Source organism: Anabrus simplex, chromosome 4, assembly GCF_040414725.1.
Source record: "Anabrus simplex isolate iqAnaSimp1 chromosome 4, ASM4041472v1, whole genome shotgun sequence".
Taxonomy (NCBI): Eukaryota; Metazoa; Arthropoda; class Insecta; order Orthoptera; family Tettigoniidae; genus Anabrus; species Anabrus simplex.
Genome location: NC_090268.1, coordinates 19,066,540 through 19,091,030, shown reverse-complemented (window position 1 = coordinate 19,091,030; position 24,491 = coordinate 19,066,540). Strand labels below are relative to the sequence as shown.

Sequence of the window (24,491 nt, the reverse complement as noted above, 5' to 3'; positions counted from 1 at the left end):
ATTTGATCTACCTTCGTAGTTAAACAATCAGAAACAAAATGTATAGTGAAAGAAGTTGAATGAGGATGATACTGAACTGTGGAAAATACGGAGTGGTGCTCAAAATGAGACCCTATTTAATTTTGTTATCAGCTTCCAAATTGTTCAGTTCACGAAAATTTTGCTAGGTAACATTTTAAGTCACAGGCAATAGTTTAATATAACAGTAGACAAAGGCATGTTAACTTTTCACAGAAGGCTACTGTTACAAAAACAAAGAGTGCTACAATGGCCTAGAAACTTTTATGTGACCACTTTTGACACATGACGGGTCAGTTGCCAGTTTGAATGTGATTGGTCTGTGTTATGGAGAAGCGTCCATGTGCTGAAACTGTTCGCAATTCAGCAAATGTTGAAACTGTACAAGTGTCTTTGACTTGAAATCTGAATTAATCGGTGTATTCTGTGCCCTCACCTGCAGACAGGGGGGGATTCATCTTAAAGATTCAATGGTTATAGCAGTTCTTCTTTTGATTTCATCTGAACATCCTGCTACACTGCATATCTTGGAATCCAAAAGAGATGAATTACTTGATAACCTGGTAATCAACTGCCTTTCTCACATCAGACTGGTTGTCAATTATCACCACTTTTATCTCTCTTTTGTTGATTTTTTTCAAGTCACATTCCCTACTAGTCAGTTTGAGGCACTCCATTGCGGGCTCTAGTTCCTGCACTTTAGTGGCTAGGATCAAAGTATTTAACCTTTGAAGCCATTTCTAAGCTTCGAAAGTGCATGTTAGTTCCTGACATGGCTGGAAATTATGCATTAATAAGTTCTTTCTCACATATTTGAAGAGAGCTTCAAGGTAATGGAATTCATGGATTGTGAACATTCTTTGCTATCACTTTCTCAATGTATTGAGGTTGATTATTGGAAGAACTGAGAAGACATTACAGTCTACTAAAATAACTCCTTTTTCATTGGATTCATGATACATAATTTTTGGTAACTTCACAATAGTAATATACCCTTGTTCTTAATAAGACATCTAAATTCAATGTAATATCACTACTACTACTACTACTACTACTACTACTACTACTACTACTACTACTACTACTACTACTACTACTACTAAAATGTTTTCATTCCTCCCCTGAAAGGGGAGGTGGGCCTCTTCGACGGTAACACCGTCTCTCAGGCTGGGAGATTTGTTACGGTGAAGGAGATGAATGGAGAAGGTGAGGGGGTTAGGAGCCGTGGCCTATACTAGGAACTGTCCAGGCATTTGCCTTATTGCAGGAGAATGGAAAACCATGGGAAACCATTCTCAGGACAGCCGATGGCTGGGGCCTGCCATGAGGTCCAACCCTTTACCGTCTCCCGAATACAAAGGCGTAGAGCCACGGGAGAGCTGTGTCCACCACCCTGGTTGGCCGGTCGGAGTGCAGAGCTCTTGGACCATGGATCAGCCGTGCTCACTTGATGGCCTAGACCCACTCTTCATCTACCGATATGTAATTGTAATGGGATTGTCCCTTGTTTCAGTGCATGTCTTGTTGTCCCAACAAAAACTTAACGGGGCATGTAATTGTCCTTGTTTTTAAATCTCTATATTGACTGGTGATAAAACATGTATCTAAAACATCTAAAATCTGAAACTGGAATGATGCTGCACTTTGTTGCCAATTTACCTTAACTATTAACCTTAATCTTTTATTGGTCAGGCAATGTATGAAATTTAGTTATGGTTTCCTTTGGGGAACTTAATTTTTTATATAAAAGCAAAGACAGGCATTTATACAAGTGGAGATACATACATCCCCTAGTGCTCCGTCATTGCATTGTCCTGCCCTAAAAGGTCAAAAACAGCTGCTTCTGAGCTGGTGGAGGTGGCTTCATCCACCAGGGCTGGGAAAGTCCCTAGAAGCAGAAGCAATACATGATTCCTTGCCTGTTAGGACTACAGTTTATAATGTATATTTTCCACTGAACTAACTTCTTGATATCAATGATGCAATTGATGTATTGATCAGCTCTCACCACCTTTTCTTTTATTGGATGATTTTAATGCTCACCACTCATTTTGGGGCTCACTAATGCCTTGCCCCAGGGGAAGGAGGTTGAAGAAGCTGATAGGAGAGCTGGATTTATGCTTACTGAATCCAGATAGTACAGCACATGGAACATTTTCTAGCATTGGCCTTAGTCTACACAGCTATTATGCTTGTTCTCCTGTTTTGATGGGGTCTAAATGATGACCTCTGTGACTAATCAGTTTCCCATTATTCTTACTTTGTGGAATTATGAACCCATTGATACTCATTCTCGATGGATTCTGAAATATGCTGACTGGCTGATATTCATCAAATATGTTGTCTTTAAGGACTCCAGTAATAGATGGGTAGATGACCACATGAATTATGTTACAGATGTGATTCTTGCTGCTGCTGAGGAATCCATTCCATTATTATCTGGGACTCTTTAATGCAAACTTATGCCATGGTGAATTGCTGAGATAGTAGCAGCTGTTAGAGATTGTTGTCATTGTAGACAGTCTACAATTACCCGTTTAAACTACTGTAAGTGGCACAAATGATGATGGGTGGCACAGACAGAGACAAAAATAGAAGGATAATATGAACTACTATGGTGCCACATGTGAGAGAAAGCAATAGCTGCAGTAATCCTTACATTAGGTTATGTTTCATTTTGTTTCAGTTGTATATAATCATCCTATAAAATTACTTCGGAAGTTCTAGCCATTGAGGATATTCAGCTACAAACCTCCAGTATACAAAATACTTTTAACATATAGGCTACTTTTTGTGGATTCACATTCATACCAATGCATATTTCAACGAAGAAGCAATGTGAAACCAATAACAATTGAAACTGTTTAAATAATGGATTCTTGTGTCTCGATATATTGCCAGAGATTATAACTCTATCATACCTCATTTATTATTCCATGTCTTCCTCTCCATCACTCATATCTGCATCCGATGAAGATTCTTGCAAGTTGATGATTAAAGACTTGCCTATAATAATCTCCCGTTTGAAGTCATCTTTTTGAATGGCCTTTATCGTAATACTTTCAATAGCTTTGTGAACTAATTTCTCCATGTCTGCAATTTTGAAAGTAGTGTTTCTTTCTGCCACGAATCCCTTAACCTGTGACCATACAAGTTCTATCAGATTGTACTGGCAATGATACGGCAGCAAGTGTACAACCCTATGGCCATGCTCATGAGCGACAGCATCAAGTTCGTAACCTTTATCGCGTGACTTATGCATTTTAACCAGTTGCAACAAATCCACGCATGTCTGTGAAGCCGAGTGTGGAATTGACTTACTGGATAGCCATACTACAATATCAGTCTTCTTACTGTTTGTACTTGGCACTTTACCACTTATAACTGAGTGATAGCTAGCATTATCCATCACAATTACGGACGCTGGAGCAAGATAGGGTAAAAACTGTACTTTGAAGCATTTAGTAAACGTCACTGCATTCATTTCACTATGATAATCACTGGTACTGTTATGTTTGACCTAAACACTAATTTGCTTTGAGGAATGAATCGAGAAACAGCAAAACCAGCGTGACAAATTATTAGATGACCGCCCTTACTTGTTGGAACTTTCAGACCCTCCCCCAAGCCATCATTCAATTTCCAGCAAGTACTTCTGGTATGTTTTTGATTTACCCCAGATTCATCTAAGTAATAAATTTGGGCCCTTCATTCTTGCCTAATCTGATACATTCTTCTCAAGACTACGGCCCTTGCAGCAGCTGTACAGTTTGAAGGTTAATACCACACGCTTCAGCTGTTTGTTCCTGTGACTTGGCAACATGCCAGCATCTGATTCTCGCTTGCTCTCTGGCTTGCTTATGCAGAACCTTATGCTTATGCTGTTCATCTTCCATGATTTAACAATGGATTTACAGTTAACATCGCGAAATAACAACGGTTCACTTCCTATAAACTTTACATTGAGTAGTTACCTTGCCATCATAAGCTCAAAATATTAATTGAGCTGATTGGCTTTCTGTGGCGTAATGATGTAACTGCGCAGAACCTAGCTAAACTGGGCCGTCATCGTTCATGGCACGCAGTATAGTTATGTTTAAGAAACTCTGCACTAAGGCGTGAGTTCTTGTTCAGCAGATTAAGAAAGCTTCAATGGAATGGATGTGTGTTCTGTGATGACACATAACTCCTTCTGGAATAAAATCATTGTGTGATGTTCCAGGAATTTCCATTGCAGGGGGTGAAAATTGCCCTCCAGTGCTAACCATCTATCAGCACCATTTTCAGATGTATCCAGTTCAGGGAATTACAGTCTAGTATTTGTTGCCTTCGAGCACAATGCAGGGACCAAACACTGATACTTCATCACTTGTGCTTCAGAGGATTATAGCATACCTTTTACAGAGTGGGATCTCCATAGTAACTTGCTGCTCTGCAAGGACACTGCCACTGGACTGAAAAAGATACATAACCAGATGTTGAAGCACCATAATGAAGAGAGGCTGTACTTCAGATTTTAAACAGAATCTGTTTGGAGGCTATATTCTGCCTTGGTGGTGAGAGGGTATAGTAATTCCTTTCCTAAAGCCTGACAAAGACCCAAAATATGCAGGGAGCTACCGAAGTTTTTTGAAATCATTTAAGAAAGGCTTGATAGAGAATCTGCCACCTGAGTGACCGCCCTAAATGCAGATGGATGGATGGATGGATTATTATTATTTATTTTCCACTAATTGTAGGTACAATTTAGGGATGGTGAATGGAGAAAGGGCATAGCCCCACATACATGAAAGTGCCTCCATCACCATCCATGGATGGATGGATGGACGGACAGTCAGACGGATCTGACAAATTCTCTATGTAAGCTGTTTTTGAAAGGATGATGAATCAGTTACTAGATATTAGAATCATTCCGTATTGACGGTTTTCACTTTACAAAGCAAAAAATTAAATGTATCCTCCTAATTCAAGACAAAACATATTCAATCATTAGATGGAGCAATAAAATTCAAATATGTTTTGGCTCGTTTGAGCCATCTTCAGTGAAATAAGGGATGGGGTTAAAGTAATCTACATAATATGAGCTAAAGATGTGCTAAAAACATAATGAAAGAACAAATGAGAAACAAAAAAGACAGATGGAAATAAAAACAATACCAATATACAATATTTACATCACTAGATGCAGCAATAAATTCAGTGACAAAACCAGTGAACTGATATCTGCCTTAAGTTTTTGGCATAAAACAGCACTTGTTGGTTTCTAAGATTCAGGGGAGTTACACTGGATTCAGTGAGAAGACTGACAACAGAGCTTGTCATTGCCAGTCTGACTGCGCTGTGGCAGAAGCATCATCAGTATCTGGTTTGGTGCCAGGAGAAGAGAGGACACACTATCATAACAATTTCTTGGACCCCTTTTCGATTGTTAACATGTGGCAACTTAAAGTGAAATGCAAAATGCTGAAGTCTCTTAGCGGTACAACTTTGGAGGCCGACCACACGGTACTGCTGCTTTTCTATAGGGCACATATTTTATCACACATAGACTATGGAAGTATGGCATATGGTTCAGCACAGGAATCGGTTGTTAGTCAATTGTACCATGAACCTACTTCACTGGTGTAGCAGGAGGAGAGGAGATACTCCCACGTGCCACATCCCAGGTGGCAGATAGGAGGGTCCTAACCGCTTTGCTGGTGGACTTGAGTGAAATGAAATAGTTCTCGCAGACCAAACACACAACCCCATGTGTGTGGGGGGGGACACAGATGAATACACCAATGGTATCCCCTGCCTGTTGTAAGAGGTGACTAAAAGGGGTGACCAAGGAATGTTGAATTAGAACAATGAGACTACTTGAAATTAGTACCATCACGCAAGGAACACCATGGGTCGCCTTTACTAGCGAGTAGTACCACTATGTTAGATATACAATAGGTTAGTGATTAGTAGTAATAGAGAGTGGTTCACTGTGGGTTTACAGTACTCGTGATTAGTATCATTGTGAGAAACACCACGGGATAGTATGGGGTATTGCTGAGAGAGAAGTATGCAGTATAGAGAATGGTAAATAGCATTTATTATCACAGTACAAAGCACGCATAGAATAATCGTATGTTCTGTACACAGTATTTAAATTGTTTAATTCGAAATACGGATAATTCATAATTCGAAGAAGAATGTCGGTTCCGTCACCGAAATTCAGACTTTCAATTCATAACTGCCTTTACATTTTGAAAAATAAATAGTATTTTACAGAGTAATTTAAATTCAAAATATCTCCGCATCATGAAAGAACGCGTCTTCCGGAACGTGCAGGGGTAACTTTCCGCACTTTCATCCACTTCGGCGTGTCTACAGTGTGCTTTATATCTGCTAAGTTCGAGTGGAATTGTAATTATTTTGTATTCAGCGTTTTAAGGAACGCCTCAATATCACGTAGCAGGCAGTGTGCGGATAGGTAGAATCCATGAACACTTGCGATGCCGACAGTTTGCGAAGAAGCATGGCTTATATCATCAATTTGTACGCACCAAACAATATTGTCAATGCCAATTAAACTGCATTGTTTGTTTGTTTTATTTTTTTAAATGAAGGGGCCAAACGGACTTATGGTTTTAAAGGAGAGAATTGCCAGCCGGGAAATGTACTGTGTTGCAATGCAGTGCACACAGAAATGAGAGATTTCCTTCCCCCATCATAGGAAATTTCAAAAAGCCACAATGTTTTAAGGGCGTCGAGCACTTTCCGTGCAAGTACAAGGCATCTAAAAATGCAAATAGTACAGCAATGCAAGAGATAAAGCATTTGCACAGGAGAGCCAGCATAATTTGTCCTCGTCTTTGATCTTTTTTTTTTTCCTTTCATTGCATGAAGTTATGTTTGCCATTGTTTTATACAAGTGCATTATTTGAATAATGTAAATGCACCTTGTTGGATACATTTCTGAAATAGTGTTTTCCATGGCATTTGAAAAGTTTAAACTGAGGATCAAGGTGATTGCATGCATTAATGAGTCTTAGAATATATTGTGACGCCGCAAGGGTTGGCATTTCCGAATTATGTGTTGGCGGTTAATTTGAAATCGCATAATTCGAAGTCCGATTTTTGCATCCCAATGACTTTGAATTAACGAGGTTTTACTGCATCAGTAATCGCATTTCTATATATCAATACAAGCAATACAATATGGATAATGCCATCGTGTAATGAAAAAACAAATTAGTTAAACAGATTACCTTAAAATAAGCAGATTCACAAAAAGGGAGGCGTTTTTTTTAATAATCCACTCGAACTTTGGACAATGGTCTAATAAGCAGTACATGTTCAGATAAAAGATATCTGGTCACCCTATGATGTAACATTAACTACTACTATATTAATTTAAAATCTGTAGGAAATCACTGTAATTACTAGATTTATTTATTTATTTATTTATTTATTTATTTATTTATTTATTTATTTATTTATTTATTTATTTATTTATTTATTTATTTATTTATTTATTTATTATGAACATTTTTTTACATCACAGGTCATCACATTTATGGCCCCAGTTACGATGTTCAAAACAACAAAATGAATTCTAATATCAAATCACAATACAAGAAAAGCCTATAGCAATAATTTTTTTTAAATATATGAAAACAGACATTACACTATGGATAAGAAAAAAGTAAACACAACACTTAAAAGTATGACTTTACAATCACAAAGAAGAAAATGCCAGCTAGAATATTCGCTACACAAGAAAGGACAAGAAAATCAACACGTATGAAGAAGTAGTGTGGGGACCGCAAGGCTTGGACAGTTCTTACCAAGAAATCAACACACCGAGCTCGATAGCTGCAGTCGCTTAAGTGCGGCCAGTATCCAGTATTCGGGAGATAGTAGGTTCGAACCCCACTGTCGGCAGCCCTGGAGATGGTTTTCCGTGGTTTCCCATTTTCACACCAGGCAAATGCTGGGGTTGTACCTTAATTAAGGCCACGGCCGCTTCCTTCCCACTCCTAGCCCTTCCCCGTCCCATCATCGCCATAAGACCTGTCTGTGTCGGTGCGACGTAAAGCAAGTAGCAAGAAATCAACAAACCAAGGGGTTGATTAAAGTGCTCCAATATGGTCTCGGGAGGAGAGGAAGAAAACTGATATTTCACATAGAATGTTATTGAGAAATATGATTTGCACACTTATTGCTAGAGTATTTTAACTTTTGGAGTATTGGTGGAATTATTATGTGAAGAAATAGATAAGTTATAGCTTCTTACTTTAAATTTCAATATATGGATGAATACTGCTGTACAGTTTAATTGGGGATTTCTTCAGATTTTGTTTTTGAAATTAAGAAGATTTTTATAGATTGACAGTTTCTGTGGTGTATAGAAATAGGTTATGAAATAGTGCAAAATTTGGTCTGGGAGGACTTGGGAGTAAGGAGATGAACAGCTCAACTAAAAGGTATTTTCTGAGCTGTCAGTGGTGAGATTGCATGAAGGAGACAAATAAGCTTGAATGGAGTTTTAAAACTAGGAAAGATCATATTATGAAGATAAAGTTGGAATTCAAGAAGACAGATTGGGGCAAATATTTATTTATAGGAAAAGGAGTTGAGTTGGAATAATATACCAAGAGAGATATTGATAAATTTTAAACTTCTAAGAAGACAATTGGTAAACAACCGATAGGGAATCTGCCAAGCAGGTGACAGCCCTAAATGCATATCAGTGGTGATTGATTGATTGATTGATTGATTGATTGATTGATTGATTGATTGATTGATTGATTGATTGATTGATTGATTGATTGATTGATTGATTGATTGATTGTTTTAAACAGGAAATTCAAATATTTGCAATTTCATCTGTAATGCAAGCTATTCACACCATGCCCCTTGAGCATATTCATGTAATTTATGAATGTTGTGACTCTATGGCCCAGTTTAGTCAATCACTGTTAAAAGAACCCAAATGCACTGTTTGTTAACTTACCGTTAAAACTTTAGCAGCATGTTAAAATTCTTGCTTTTATCGAAACATTTCCTGAGAACTGTTAACTAACACAGTGTTAACTCATACAAGAGACATGATCAGTGAGAATCTAGAAGGTAGTGGCAGAGCCATGCAGTTTTTGAGCGCGCTTCGATGTGCTTTTGTTTGAATACAGCTGTATGCGTGAAGTCAACATTTATTAGAAATTTTTGTCTTGACCGTGAATTTTCTGTTGCTCTGTAGACCAATATGAAATAAATCAAGAAGAGAATGTATGGTTCAAATTTCTCTTCTTTTTGAAATTATTTCCCAGTATGTACCTATTATAGAAAGTAAGCAAACTAATGGATCCGTGCTCAGAGCTGAAAGTGACGCTTGGCAGAATCAACGTGCATACTGACTTTAGGCAATGTACGATCCAGCAACTGAAACAACATCTCCTTTGTTTCTAACTCTTTCTGGAAAAGGTTATCATATTCCAAATATTCAGGATGCAGAAGTTCTCCATCTAATGCACCTGCCATATTTTGACCTAACAGAGAACTTAACTGCTTGTACCTGGGAAGTTAAATTAACTGAGAGTTTAACAGATTGTTAGTCTTAACCAGTGTTGATTAAATGCTAATTTGGTTAAGTTTATTGTTAAACTTGCTGATGTACCCGTGCTTCGCTACAGGATTCTCAGAAAGATTGACTTGGTGGTTTTCCTAACTGAATTCAACATAGGGCATTATAAAAACGTCAGTAGGAATGTAGCGATTGAAAGCAATGTTATCATATAAAATACTCGATCAAATGAAAAACCGCACACTTTCAATGAACATTATACGGTGCCGATCTAAGACCCCAAAGTTCCAGAGCTGGAATAACCAGACTGCCATGAACACTCCTCTGTCTCTTAAATATGCACACTACTCATTCCAATCAGTGCCTCAGAGTAGGGATTGAATAGCTCGAATACTATGATGAACCAGTGTGTTACGTACCAGATATATCAAAAAAAGTATAAACCAGAGGAATGGCATGCTAAAGAAGAAAGTTATCTTACTCCCCAGCTACTTCCCGCCAATATACAGGCAGGCTGTTCCAGTCGGTACGACCAGGCGAGTTGACCGTGTGGTTAGGGGCGCGCAGCTGTGAGCTTGCATCCGGGAGATAGCGGATTCGAACCCCACTGCCGGCAACCCTGAAGATGGTATTCTGTGGTTTCCCATTTTCACACTAGTCACTCCAGGCTGTATCTTAAAGCCAAGGCCGCTTCCTTCACACCACTATTCATTTCCTATCCCATTGTCGCCTAAGACCTACCTGTGTCGGTGCGACGTCAAGCAAATTTAAAAAACCTCGGTACGCTGCAGTAATCCTATCTATCGGGGATGAGAGGAAACAGAAGACAAAAAGCGCATCACAACAAACAATGGTCAATGTAATGTTATTGTTGTTAAAGTTTATGAGCTTTCTATATTGCAGGCCTTCACATTAGTTTTCTTTCGACTCTGTGATATTAGGGTGTCTTACAAAATTATTTATATCGTAGACTGTAGTTCCTTATTCTCAGACTTTACATACCGATTTTCACTAAATTCTGTTTACCCATTTTCTCGTGACTCGGCGCTGATATGGACTTAGTAACAAAAATCCAAATTCATGAATATCTCTGATTATATGTGGTACGGTAAAAATGTATAAGACCTAAGTGATCGGAAATTTAATAACTTCTTACATAACTACTACTAACTTACGACATAACTAAAGTTATGTTAGTTATGTAGTATTTATCGATACGACCACTAATAACATAAGTAACTTATTTTAATAAGATGTACAATATTATAGGTTAGGATCCACCTTTCAATACTCCGTAATAAGATGGTAAAAAGTAGTTACAACCTGTTTAATGGGACCGGTTTCAACACATTTTAAGTGTCATCATCAGCCAATTTGCGAAGATCTTAAAACAACTAGCACATTGAATACAGGCAAAAAATTAACATTGTATCATAACGTAGCAATTCAGTAAATGTCCCATTAAACAGGTTGTAACTACTTTTTACCATCTTATTACGGAGTATTGAAAGGTGGATCCTAACCTATAATATTGTACATCTTATTTCTCTATTCAATACGGAACAATAATGAAGTTTTTAACTTTAAATAACTTATTTTAGAATTACATTTCAGGCCATCCCCTAAACTATCATTTCACTCAACGTGAATAAAATAATTTGTAGCCTAGATTGTAGTGGTTCATCACCCGACATTACATACCGATTTTCATTAAATTCTCTTCAGCCGTTTTCTATTGATGCGTGCACAGACAGCCAGACAGACAGAAATTACGGAAAAGTAAAAAATGCATTTCCTTGTTACTGTGGACATGACAGATACAGAAATATCATTCATTTCAAATTCTGAGCAATGCACGGGCAAAACACTTATTTTATATATAGATTACATTTCAGACCTTCCCCTAAACTACCATTTCACTCAGTGTGAATAACATTATTGTTAGCCTAGATTATAGCGACCTATTCTCCGACTTTGCATACAAATTTTCGTGAAGATACAACCACTAATAAAATAAATATTTGACAATTAAATTTTAGGCCTTCCCCTAAACTACCATTTTTGTCAGGATGTATAGCCTATATTGTAGCGAGTTACTTCCCATCTTTGTCTAGCGATTTTCATTAGGACACGACCACTAATAACATAAATATTTGAGAATTAAATTTCAGGCCTTCCCCTAAACTACCATTTCACTCAGCGTGATTAAAATAATTTATAGCCTAGATTGTAGCGGTTCATCACCCGACTTTACATTCTGATTTTCATTAAATTCTCTTCAGCCGTCTTCTCGTGATGCGTGTACATACAGACAGACAGACAGACAGACAGACAGACAGACAGACAGACAGACAGACAGACAGACAGACAGACAGACAGACAGACAGACAGACAGACAGACAGACAGACAGACAGACAGACAGACAGACAGACACAAATTACAGAAAAGTAAAAAATGCATTTTCTTGTTACTGTGGACATGACTAATACAGAAATACCATTCTTATCAAATTCTGAGCAATGTACAGACAAAACTCTTATTTTATATATATAGATTATTTTAACATGCAGTTATAATAATGTTATTTGTTTTACGTCACACTAACTACTCTTTTACGGTTTTCGGAGACGCCGAGGTGCCGGAATTTAGTCCCGCAGGAGTTTCTTTTACGTGCCAGCAAATCTACCGACACGAGGCTGACGTATTTGAGCACCTTCAAATACTACCGGACTAACCCAGGATCGAACCTGCCAAGCTGGGATCAGAAGGCCAGCGCCTTAACTGTCTGAGCCACTCACCCCGGCAACATGCAGTTAAATGTTAACTGAGGTTGAATAAACCGGGCCTATAACTCATGAATTTTAGAAACTTATTTGAACACTCTCGATAAGAGTGATATTCTTTATGGTCATAGAGTTCCAAATAATTGAATTGTACATTATAAATGGGATAACTAAGTGTCTTTGGATGAAATAAGATCCATGAAATTTCTTTTGATGGCAGTGTTGTAGATCTTATTAATAATATTGGAGTATACATCCTTACAGGACAGTGAAGTTGGATGAAATAAGATCATGAAATTTCTTTTGATGGCAGTGTTGTAGATCTTATTAATAATATTGGAGTATACATCCTTACAGGACAGTGAAGTTGGATGAAATAAGATCCATGAAATTTCTTTTGATGGCAGTGTTGTAGATCTTCAAATAATATTGGAGTATACATCCTTACAGGACAGTGAAGTTGGATGAAATAAGATCTATGAAATTTCTTTTGATGGCAGTATTGTAGATCTTATTAATAATATTGGAGTATACATCCTTACAGGACAGTGAAGTTGGATGAAATAAGATCCATGAAATTTCTTTTGATGGCAGTGTTGTAGATCTTCAAATAATATTGGAGTATACATCCTTACAGGACAGTGAAGTTGGATGAAATAAGATCCATGAAATTTCTTTTGATGGCAGTGTTGTAGATCTTATTAATAATATTGGAGTATACATCCTTACAGGACAGTGAAGACTTCATCCCAGAAATGTGAACATTGTGAAACTGGCGTTCACCATTTCGCACAGAAACAAACTCCTACAATTTTTCTCATCAGCTGATAGTAGCATACATATATGAAATGCTTGAATATATGCAATTTTGAGAGTTGAGTTGGCAAGATATATTTTTTTTTTTTAATATATTATCTGATTATTTGACTGCATCACAACATTTCCTGCACATGACAGATTTTATTTTTATTCTATTCTTCTTGTCCAACAATTAACACTTTAAACACTGGCACATTTGTAACATGTTAACTGCTGCATACTGAGCATTTTAGGCATATTTTGAGACTTTATAATTTCAACTTGTTTTCAGATAAATTAATTATTCTTGTTGTATCCGAAACTATACTTGAATCAATCATTTGTAAAACCGCATGAGTCCACATTTTTACAAAAATGAGTTATCAGAACTATAACACTTTTTATGGGTAGATGCATCATTTCCAGTATAAAGAACTTCATTCCAGTCATTGCTAACCAGTCTATAAAATCTTAAAATATTTAGTTCTTTTCAAAACCACATCAGTCATGGTGCACCCATGATTCACTGCTGTACCACGCACGCTCCCAGTGTTGTGGAAACATCAATCTGTATTAGTGGATTAGTCCTGGAAAGTCACTAAAGATAGCACCACTGCCTACAGAAAAAGCAAATTCTTTGCCAGTGCCCATTCATGAAAACAACATGCAGGATGTAGGGAAGATCATTCAGTACATCCCACATCAACATGTTGATTTTTACAATAACATATTGCAGTGAGCGATGCTCTCTCAAGTCATGGAAACAGAGACAGTAGACACAATTAAAAAGTGGGTTTTATTCCATCTACTTTACTACACTACTATTCAATCCTTAGGACTGATATAAAATATTATCTCATAGTACACATGTTTTAACCCTTTAGGTCATCATCAGTACTTAACTAATGAGGCAATAAAATCAAAATGAAAATCAACTTAATCAATGAATGATTTGAAATTTTTCCAAAGTATAGTAACAAGAGAAAACCAAGAACTTTTGATAAACTACAATTCTTAAGGAGATATTTCTTAACCAAGTTTTTAAATGTTATTTCCTTAGTAAGTACTAGGTGGAATAAAACCTGCTTTTTAATTGTGTAATACAGTCAATAAGATGAATTTTATTTCTTGTAGAGACAGTAGATTATTAAGTAAACTGAATGTGTTTTGTATGGATTTGTAATTTTTGTGTAGGAAAAGTAGGCAATAATTCACTTATTGTTAACTAAAGATGTGTGTAAACTTATACGTTCCCATCAAACATGTGGCACAATGATTTGAATACTGTGAAAGTACTTTTTCTAAATAGTTTGTGAGAATGATGTGATCTGTTTTTGAATCTAAAGAGAAATAATGATATAAATTGATAGAAAACTGTAAAATAAAATATTTTATGCTGCAATAACCAGTATAAATTGATTGAAAACTTTATAATAATACATTACATAATATTGTAGTAGATACATAGTGTTGTTTTGGGTACTTGTTAAAACAACATGATTCCAAGAAATTAAAACATATTTTAAGGTGAGATGAAGTGAGATAACCAACATACATACATTTATGGACCTCCCAACAAAATTTCACAGATCTATCTTAAAATTCAATGGCTATAGAGAGCTTTTCCTGTTTATATCAAACTTACTTTCTGTGACTCAGATGGTTTGCAAATCGGTCATTTGCACTGAATTCATTTAGTTCGCTTTTGACAATGAAATATGAAAGGGAGCCAATATATTTATCACCTTTTGAGACTTTTTTTATTCATTTCAACTCATGTTTGTATTATTTTTTCATATTAACATCTAACATTGTTATATTAGTATTACTATACTTATATGAGAGAAAATGATGTGATCGAGAGAATCAAGACACCATGACGCCATATTGTAGTAATGAGCGGGAAAACAAAGCACGCAGAACACAACCTTGCAACTCTTCAAAACAAGTATTCATTTCTACATTGCAAGGGTCAGTGCAGCAGCAGTATGCGGAACTGTAATGCTGTCATTCATGTTTACCAGAAGAGACACGGACGTATTTCTAGCATGTGATGATTTACTAGTTAAGAAAACAATAAATGTTCTGTGTGTTAAAGAGATGAAAAAACTTGTTATTTTTAAAAATTGAAGGTTGACATAATATGTCCAAGATGACATACCTACAGGAAAGACAGCCAGAGTTTGATGTGCTTGATGTCCAGAGACATATTCTTTATGTTGCAGTATAAAATGTCACTTACCTCCTTTCATCCAATCACCATCCTTCTGTAACAGAAAAATATACATGGACATTAAATATGTGATTTAAAATATCAAAGATGCCTCAGGGAAAAATATACTACTTCCACTAAGGGAAAAGAATGACTTAATTATGTCAGAGGTCATTTTCATTTGAGGTAACATTACTCATTGCCTTATTTTGAATCACTCTTTAATAACCATTACTTCCACTGATCATTAATGAAAGCAACTAAAGCATAACACTGTTAGGAAAAGATCTTTCACTAACCACTGTATTTTATTCAGTTACTATTTCTTTCCACAGCTCACACATCTGGAAAAACAGACAAACTGGACAAGAACTCATACTTCTGTGAGTAAAATACATAAGAAATTTTGAGAAACCTGTTCTACTTAATGCATTACATCTCCATAGTTAACATAATGCAAGTAAAACACAACAGAGGAGCTTAAAAATTTGCATGACTTGATTTGCACAGTTTGGCTACATAATAATTATCTTACTGCATGGAATAAACCACCTCCATGATACTACATAATAGCATAACACATGTTAACATTCAGTGCTTCATAGAGGAAGAAAATAGAAATAGTCCCCGTAGCACAAAACTCTGTAGTTTAATTGATTCTATAGTGAACATCGTATTAAGTTTTGGCATTTTTTCAAAGTTTTCTGAAACTACTGAACAACTTTCCAAGAACAAATTTTAAATTGATGAACAGAATGAATTGGGTATAAATACGAGGGGGTGTCAAGAAATAACTGGAATGATTTTATTACACCAAAATACTGGCTTCCTTTATTCAAATTCACTTAAAGACCTTCAAAGTATTCTCCCTCAGAAACAATACAATGGTTCCTGCATTCAGTCCACTGTTCAAAACACTCCCCGAAGCCCTTTCTTGTTAGTCTGTTGAGTATACCCAAAATTGCATGGTTTACTTCTTGATCACTTTGAAAAAGACGACCCCGAAATTCCTTTTACACTGCAGGAAACAGGTCGCATGGTGCTAGGTCCGGTGAATAAGGTGGATGTGGCATCACCTCAGTGCCCAATTCGGCTATTGTGTTTTGTGTCTTGATTGACCAATGCACAGGTGTGTTGTCCCGGTGCAGGTTCCAAGCCGTTTGAGCAAAGTTTTCTGCAAATATTCTTTTCAGTGGCTCCTTTAACACTTCAAAATAGTAATCAGCAGTAACAGTATGTTGCTTTTTCACTACATGATCGTACATAATACCCTGCTTATCAAAAAGGACAAGGAGCATGACTTTCCCTGCACTCGCCTGAACTTTGACCATTTTGGGTCTTGGACTGGAAGGATGATTCCATTTGGGCACTTTGCTGTTTTGTCTCTGGGTCATAAAGATGGAACGAGGACTCGTCACATGTGATAACCCTGTCCAAAACATCTGGTTCATGCAGAAGTCTCCCTTTCCATTCTTGACATGCCATCACATGGTGAGCCTTCTGTTCACCATTCATCGCATTTGGCACCCACTTTACTGAAATTTTTCTACGCCCTAGAAAACTGCATATAATATCTTCGGCTGATCCATAGAAGAAGCTTTTATCATTCCAGCAATCTGTCTAATGGTTAAATGGTGGTCTTCCCCCAACATGACATCAATTATTGTGTTCACTGATGACGGTTTTCGAAGTTGAGGGTCTTCCAGGGCGTGGAGGATCCTGAAGATCAGTTTAACCCTCCTTAAAGCATTTGTGCCACTCAAAAACTTGTGTCTTTCCCATGGCGTCTTCTCTGTAAGCTTGCTGCAACTTGAAATCCATGTTGGGTACAGCGAACACGGCCTCCTCCTCCCTGCAACTGAGAAGCCTTCGCACTATATCACTCAAGGTCAGACCTTTCCAGTAGTACCACCTGCAAACTCCAGCACAGGATTACTGAAACACGAAATCATTCCAGTTATTTTCTGACACCTCTTGGTACAAGAAACTAGATTCCTTTTATGTACTTCTTTTCTTTCATTACAAATAATTGCTTTTCTTCCTCAGAGAAAATTCAACATTCCACAAAATGCTGTTAATCATACTGACTGTTCATTATTTAAGTTCAAACTGCATGTTACTTATAACTTTTTACCAGAATATACAATAGAAAGCAGATATTTTGGGTGTAGAAAATAGGGGATGATATTCTCCTATGATTAAATTGCCTACAAAAATTGTATCATCATGCCATCATTGAAAGTAACTTGTAATTTTAAGTATGTTCAGTCTTCAGCCCTAAGGCTGGTTAGATCCTCAACAGCTCTGCCATCAGCTGTCATAGATGGCCTAGGCATCACTGAAGAGGCGTACTAGGGAAATGAGGAGTGTGGTAGTTTCCAGTTGCTTTCCTTGCCAAGCCAGAAGTTGCTATTACATATCAGTCTGCCAAGCCCACTGAAATGCATGCATCAACCGACCCTATTGTCAAAGCCAAGGATAAGACAGAGACAGATCAATGAAAGTAACAAAATTACTCTAGCCATACCAGAAGACATAGTGCACTGTAAACACTAGGCCCTGCCAGCAAAGGCATGTAATTTTAAGTACGGTACTGCATTTGTAAAAGTAAAAGTAAAAACTATCAGTATATTAACTTGGATAATATTTTTATCCTCTACAAGACTTAGTTGAATCAAAAGCTGCAAAGTCTAACATCCTAATTTTTTGCAAAGATACGGAAAACAAGCATGCGTTTATATAACTTAATTGCTTAATATCGTTACATGTAATTATGTTACATCTTTGCAGAAATGAACAAATTTTTAAGATTTAATTTGGACTTCACTGTTTTTGAAACTGTAACATGGATTTAGAGGCATTTGGAAATGAGGGAAGTATTTCTGAACAGTTAAAAAAAAAAAAAAAATGGGTTGCAAAGGAGAATATGTTATTCTAAACCCTACAAAATGATGTAACAATGAAAAACAATGGGAAGTTTATGTCTACTTCATAAATAAAACAAATATTAACTTTATTTCATAAAGAATGGAATCTAAAACCACTGTTTCTTCTTCTTCAGTGACTTTACTTGAATTTATTTTCTCCACATAATCAGGCTCAAAGTTCTTCTATAAAGGTTTTGTTTCATCTTTTAGTTTAGGTGCTTTCAAAGCAATTCATCATCAAAAGTCTTCTATTTTTTCTTTTCTTATAACTGCATTTTGAACAGTCATTATTTTACCTCATCTTGCACTATTATCGGTATCTATTTCTTGAATGCAGGTCTTCATAAACTTGGACTGAACATGACTCGTTAGTTTCTAGGACTTCTCAAGGTTTTGTCTGTCTCCTTACATTCTTGAGGATCTTCAGTCACTTCTTTTTTTCCTTAGTTCTTTGTAATTTCTCCAAATATATGATCAGGAAAGAGAAATGTTTGCCCATCTACAGCGTATATAATTTCAACTTTGTTAATACATTGAAGAACTTCAGTGAGTAACCACTTAGAGCACATTCCAATCAGTCATGTTTTATTTTGTGCTGTATATACATTTTGTTAAATAATAAATTAAAATGGAAGATGATGAGCTGCAGAGTTGATACATTCACATTCAGTCTTAATAAGAAGTAATTGAAAAGAAAATTAAAATTATGATAATAATAATAATAATAATAATAATAATAATAATAATAATAATAATAATAATAATAATAATAATAGTGTGTGGCCTCCTGAAAGGCGACCTGCACGCCTGTGAGAATATCATATCATCAGAAAGGTCATCAAGCCATTCTAGATCCACTGTCTTATAATTTTTCCCATTAGGATCACAATTTTGAGCTGAAGATGTACACAGCCCACTATAGCAGAAAAATGTTGGGTTAAACACTTGTACACTTGGCTGGCTGAAATGAAATTGACAGTTTTTGAATAACAATGGTGAAAAACAATCTTATCTAGCATTTTCAAAAGAATCAAGTAGATTTTGAAGGTAAATAATGTTAACATAGAATTTTTCATCCAAAGTTACACAGACAAACAACTTCCCCTTACTTTTTTTTTTTCCTTCGATGGACTACGTGGGTTTTGATTCTTGGTGCCTTGTGTCCAAAACTGAAATACGTTACAAGATCTGTTTCTGTCAGTTGAAGAAAATGGTGTCATATGAAATCTTACATGACATATTATTTATATGTCTAGAACATCTACATTTCTTTTTTAATTTCCATGTGACTGCTTTCTTAACCATATCATTTGAAAAGACAAAATCTGAATTATAATTTTTCATCTGTTATTAGTATAAATGAAGTACAAGTGAACTGTAGCATGCAAATCACCACAAAGTTTTTAAAAGTACCTGTAAATAATCTCAGATAGGAACTGCATTGGGCAGGATTGAGATTATATAAAAATTTGATACGTGCATAGTCAGTCTTAATAAGAACAGATTGCACAATGATGATGATCATGATTATGATGATGATGGCATGTGGTCATCAGAGTGGCCTGGTGCAGGTCTTGCAATTGATGCCTGATTGGAAACCTGTGCATCTGTGAGAATCACTCTTTCAGAGATGTATAATTCCACCTTTTCAATACAAATTATCTATATACCGTATTAAAAGAGTTTACTAAGAATAGCTTTGGCAAATCTTCCTGTCTCTTCTACTGGACGGATTTGCTCCATTTCTGTTTTATTCTCTCCAGAATTACCTGCCGGTGAATCAAGAGATATTTAGGTCTCTATGTTCAGCCAACTTTGAATAATCATAAAATCAAATCATTAAGTGATTACTCCAATAATTGCAGGCAAAGGCTTACCTTAACCTGCAATAGATTTTGTACTTAGCGGACAGCTAAGCGACTAAGACTTTCTTTGCCATTGCATGCACCCATGTTTGATTACTACCTGTCAAGCCAGAGAGTATACACATCATTAAAGAATACTATTCTCTGCTAGATATTCTTTGATTCTCTGACCTTCCCCAACTTCTGAATATACTCAGCAGATGGCAGAGCATTCCTAATAACTTACATGCTGCTAAGAGAAAAAAATCTAGGTACGTACAGACGAGAAAGTGTCAAGTCGACTAGCCTTCTGTATGACCATTAATAAAACGCAGGGACAAACTCCTAAAAAGGTGTGTAGTCTACTTACCTGAGCCAGTATTTAGCCGGGGCCTATTGTATGTTGCACTATCTCGAGCAAGATCGCCTGAAAATGTTAATATCCAGATACGGCCGAATGGTCGAAGCACAGAGAATTTTGTATGGAAAGAAGTGTCATAAACTGCATACCAGTATCAAATGATCATAAAACTACTGAAAAGGGCAGGCAAAACAGTATGACTGCAACAGGGAACTCGCAGGATGTTGTAGAGTCTCCAGTACGTGTTTGTGGATGGCTGGTGCTGAAGTTATGCATGCCATACGATGGTCCTCCCTTGGGGTGGTGTTTCTTTGTCGACCTGTACCTGTACTATAAATAAACTTGATATTTCCACCTATTCAATACAATTTTAATGCTGTTATTCAATTACAACATATTAAATTTCACAGGACTAGTTTCAACGCGTACTTGCGTCATCTTCAGCTGCTTTTGGAAAATAGGCAACCTTAAAATTCATGACATGTCTTAAAATGTTTGGCATGAAATCCCATTAAATCTATAATTAAAACCTTATCTCATTAAAAACTATTATGACAAGTAAAAGACTTACAAGTCAGTCATATAATAAAAGTTCATTGGTTAAATGATATTCTTTTGAACAAGCAGTTGTGGAGTCCTTAAATTTGTTGAGTGATTGATAAAATATTGTGTTCCATTTCACTACAACTTGTATACTGCAGAACCATCTCGAAAAACGTGAAGGTTGGTCATATGGAATTTTCTGGATAAAATCTTCTATGTCTTAGGCCTATGAGGTGGAAACATTAAAGTAGTTTCTTGTGATGTTAGTGAAACCAATGTTTCCTGGTTCAGTGCGGAACCTCAAACTGCCGTGAGACAATGCTATTACTAGCTGCGCTCAATGTTCATTGGTTTCACTAACATCACAAGAAACTACTTTAATGTTTCCACCTCATAGGCCTAAGACATAGAAGATTTTATCCAGAAAATTCCATATGACCAACCTTCATGTTTTTCGAGATGGTTCTACAGTATACAAGTTGTAGTGAAATGGAACACAATATTTTATCAATCACTCAACAAATTTAAGGACTCCACAACTGCTTGTTCATAAGAATATCATTTAACCAATGAACTTTTATTATACGACTGACTTGCAAGTCTTTTACTTGTCATAATAGTTTTTAATGAGTTAAGGTTTTAATTATAGATTTAATGGGATTTCATGCCAAACATTTTAAGACATGTCATGAATTTTAAGGTTGCCTATTTTCCAAAAGCAGCTGAAGATGACGCAAGTACGCGTTGAAACTAGTCCTGTGAAATTTAATATGTTGTAATTGAATAACAGCATTAAAATTGTATTGAATAGGTGGAAATATCAAGTTTATTTATTGTAATTCTTGGTTCAATACGGAAAAATGAAATTTTTTACGTTAACTGTACCTGTACGACATGATTGGGTGCTCTCATGTACCCACTGAGTCCAACATCGGGCCACTGTGACATCTGAATGGCCCATACGCCTGACAATTGCACAATATGACCAACCAGCCTCATGCAGTCCCACAATGCGGCCTCTGTCAAATGCTGTTGATTGGTGGGTGGACTGTCAAACGCATCTGCGAGGCATCGAGGGTGCTTCGTACTGTACGTAGTCTTCTCTGCACGTCTGACTCACGGCAGTTGACTGGTAACAACTTATCAACAACAGGATGGTGCACTCTGGTGGGCGTTCTACACATTACATATCCTTGTAAATCTAATCATTTACTCACACATCAGTGGTATGCAGTATACCGAAATGGGATAATACTGGACCACTCTTTCTGGGTGATTAACTTGTTGTCAGGCAGTGTATGTAGGTCCCACACGCAGACCAAATATCTATGAAGCTGGCTGCTCAATGCCCTCCGTACTGATAAAGCTGGGAAGCAGAAACAAGCTCATCGGGTGCTGAGGAGAGGTGGAAGTAGCAGAACTAGGATTGATCAGGAGAGATTATCCTATTACTGTATATGTTCATTTTCTTCTTCTTATCCCTCTGTATATGATTTGATTTCCAAAACTCAAATAATGGCAACTATTTTGTTACAAATAATACAAAAGTGATACCTCTGTGAAACTTCTACAATCCCTCAATGTACTCAGCACTATTCCGTAAAACTCATTGCCAGCGATGTGAAATCTATAGTTACAGCGCCTGTTCTCTAGATGGTGCAAATGGAGCCTGAAGAATGTTGGAAAGCGGATGCCAAATCAAAAGCACAGGACTTTGAGTTTCATCAAGTGTATAACTTGGCCAAAAATTGCACCACATTTGCCTGAGCATCGTCCTGCAAAATTAGTGTAAGAATCTGCAGAAAGTGTTGCTGTCTTTTTTGCAACACTGGTCACAGGTTGTTTTCCAAAAATTCATTGGAATACTGTGCATTCACAGTCTTTCCTTGAGGTATGCTATGCATTAAGGAAATGCCATCACAGTCGTACACCAAAATCAGTATCACCTTCATATTACTGGGGTTGTGCTGAACTACTGATTTTCATGGGGTCCTATAATTATGCCACTCATTCTGTTGTGTTTCATTTTTGGTGGCTCGTATGATCAGTCCCATGTCGAGCATAATTAAATGGTGTAGAAAAGCCTCCCCCTTCGTGCTCATAGCACTCCAGGTGGATTTGCACAGCATCATATCATGATGGGATCATGGGAGACTACTGGCAAAAATGAGTGCAATTGGACTTGACAAAAGAGTGACTGAATGGGTGGCTCTGTTTCTAGAAAATAAAACTCAGAGAATAAGAGTAGGTGAAGCCTTATCTGTCCCTGAATTAATTATTAAGAGGGGAATTCCTCAAGGCCGTATTATTGGACCTTTATGTTTTCTTATATATATCAATGATATGTGTAAAGAAGTGGAATCAGAGATAAGGCTTTTCACAGATGATGTTATTCTGTACAGAGTAATAAATAAGTTACAAGTTTGTGAGCAACTGCAAAATGACCGTGATAATGTTGTCAGAATGACAGTAGGCAATGGTATGATGATAAACGGGGATAAAAGTCAGGTTGTGAGTTTCACAAATAGGAAAAGTTCTCTCAGTTTGAATTACTGCGTTGATGGGGTGAAAGTGTCCTTTGGGGATCATTGTAAATACCTAGGTATTAATATAAGGAAAGATCTTCATTGGGGTAATCACATAAATATGATTGTAAATAAAGGGTACAGATCTCTGCACATGGTTATGAGAGTATTTAGGGGTTGTAGTAAGGATGTAAAGGAGAGAGCATATTTGTCTCTGGTGAGACCTCAACTAGAGTATGGTTCCAGTGTATGGGACCCTTACCAGGATTACTTGATTCAGGAACTGGAAAAAATCCAAAGAAAAGCAGCTCGATTTGTTCTGGGCGATTTCCGACAAAAGAGTAGGGTTACAAAATGTTGCAAAATTTGGGCTGGGAAGACTTGGGAGAAAGGAGACGAGCTGCTCAACTGTGGTATGTTCCAAATTGTCAGCGAGGAAATGGTGTGGAATGACATCAGTAGACGAATAAGTTTGTATGGTGTCTTTAAAAGTAGGAAAGATCACAATATGAAGATAAAGTTGGAATTCAAGAGGACAAATTGGGGCAAATATTTGTTTATAGGAAGGGGAGTTAGGGATTGGAATAATTTACCAAGGGAGATGTTCAAAAAATTTCCAATTTCTTTACAATCATTTAAGAAAAGGCTAGGAAAACAACAGATAGGGGATCTGCCACCTGGGCGACTGCCCTAAATGCAGATCAGGATTGATTGATTGATTGATTGATTGATTGATTGATTGATTGATTGATTGATTGATTGATTGATTGATTGATTGATTGATTGATTGATTGATTGACATTTCTGCAATTATATCAAATGTAACGTTAAAATGTGATGCATATTTTCTCATGCCTGGATATGAAGCTGTCTGTCAGACTAACTCACAAATCATCTCCCTACGATATTTTTCATGGCTTTAT

The 24,491-nt window shown here is 36.7% G+C and overlaps 1 protein-coding gene across 1 annotated transcript in view; it reads left to right on the top strand.

Annotated features, from left to right (window-relative positions):
• The window catches only part of stj (straightjacket), a 303,422-nt gene that overhangs the window by 135,476 nt on the left and 143,455 nt on the right, over positions 1–24,491 (top strand). Inside the window, exon 19 of the mRNA XM_068227342.1 lies at positions 15,704–15,751. Coding sequence (XP_068083443.1) covers positions 15,704–15,751 — 48 coding nt within the window. The remainder of the gene's footprint in view (positions 1–15,703; positions 15,752–24,491) is intronic.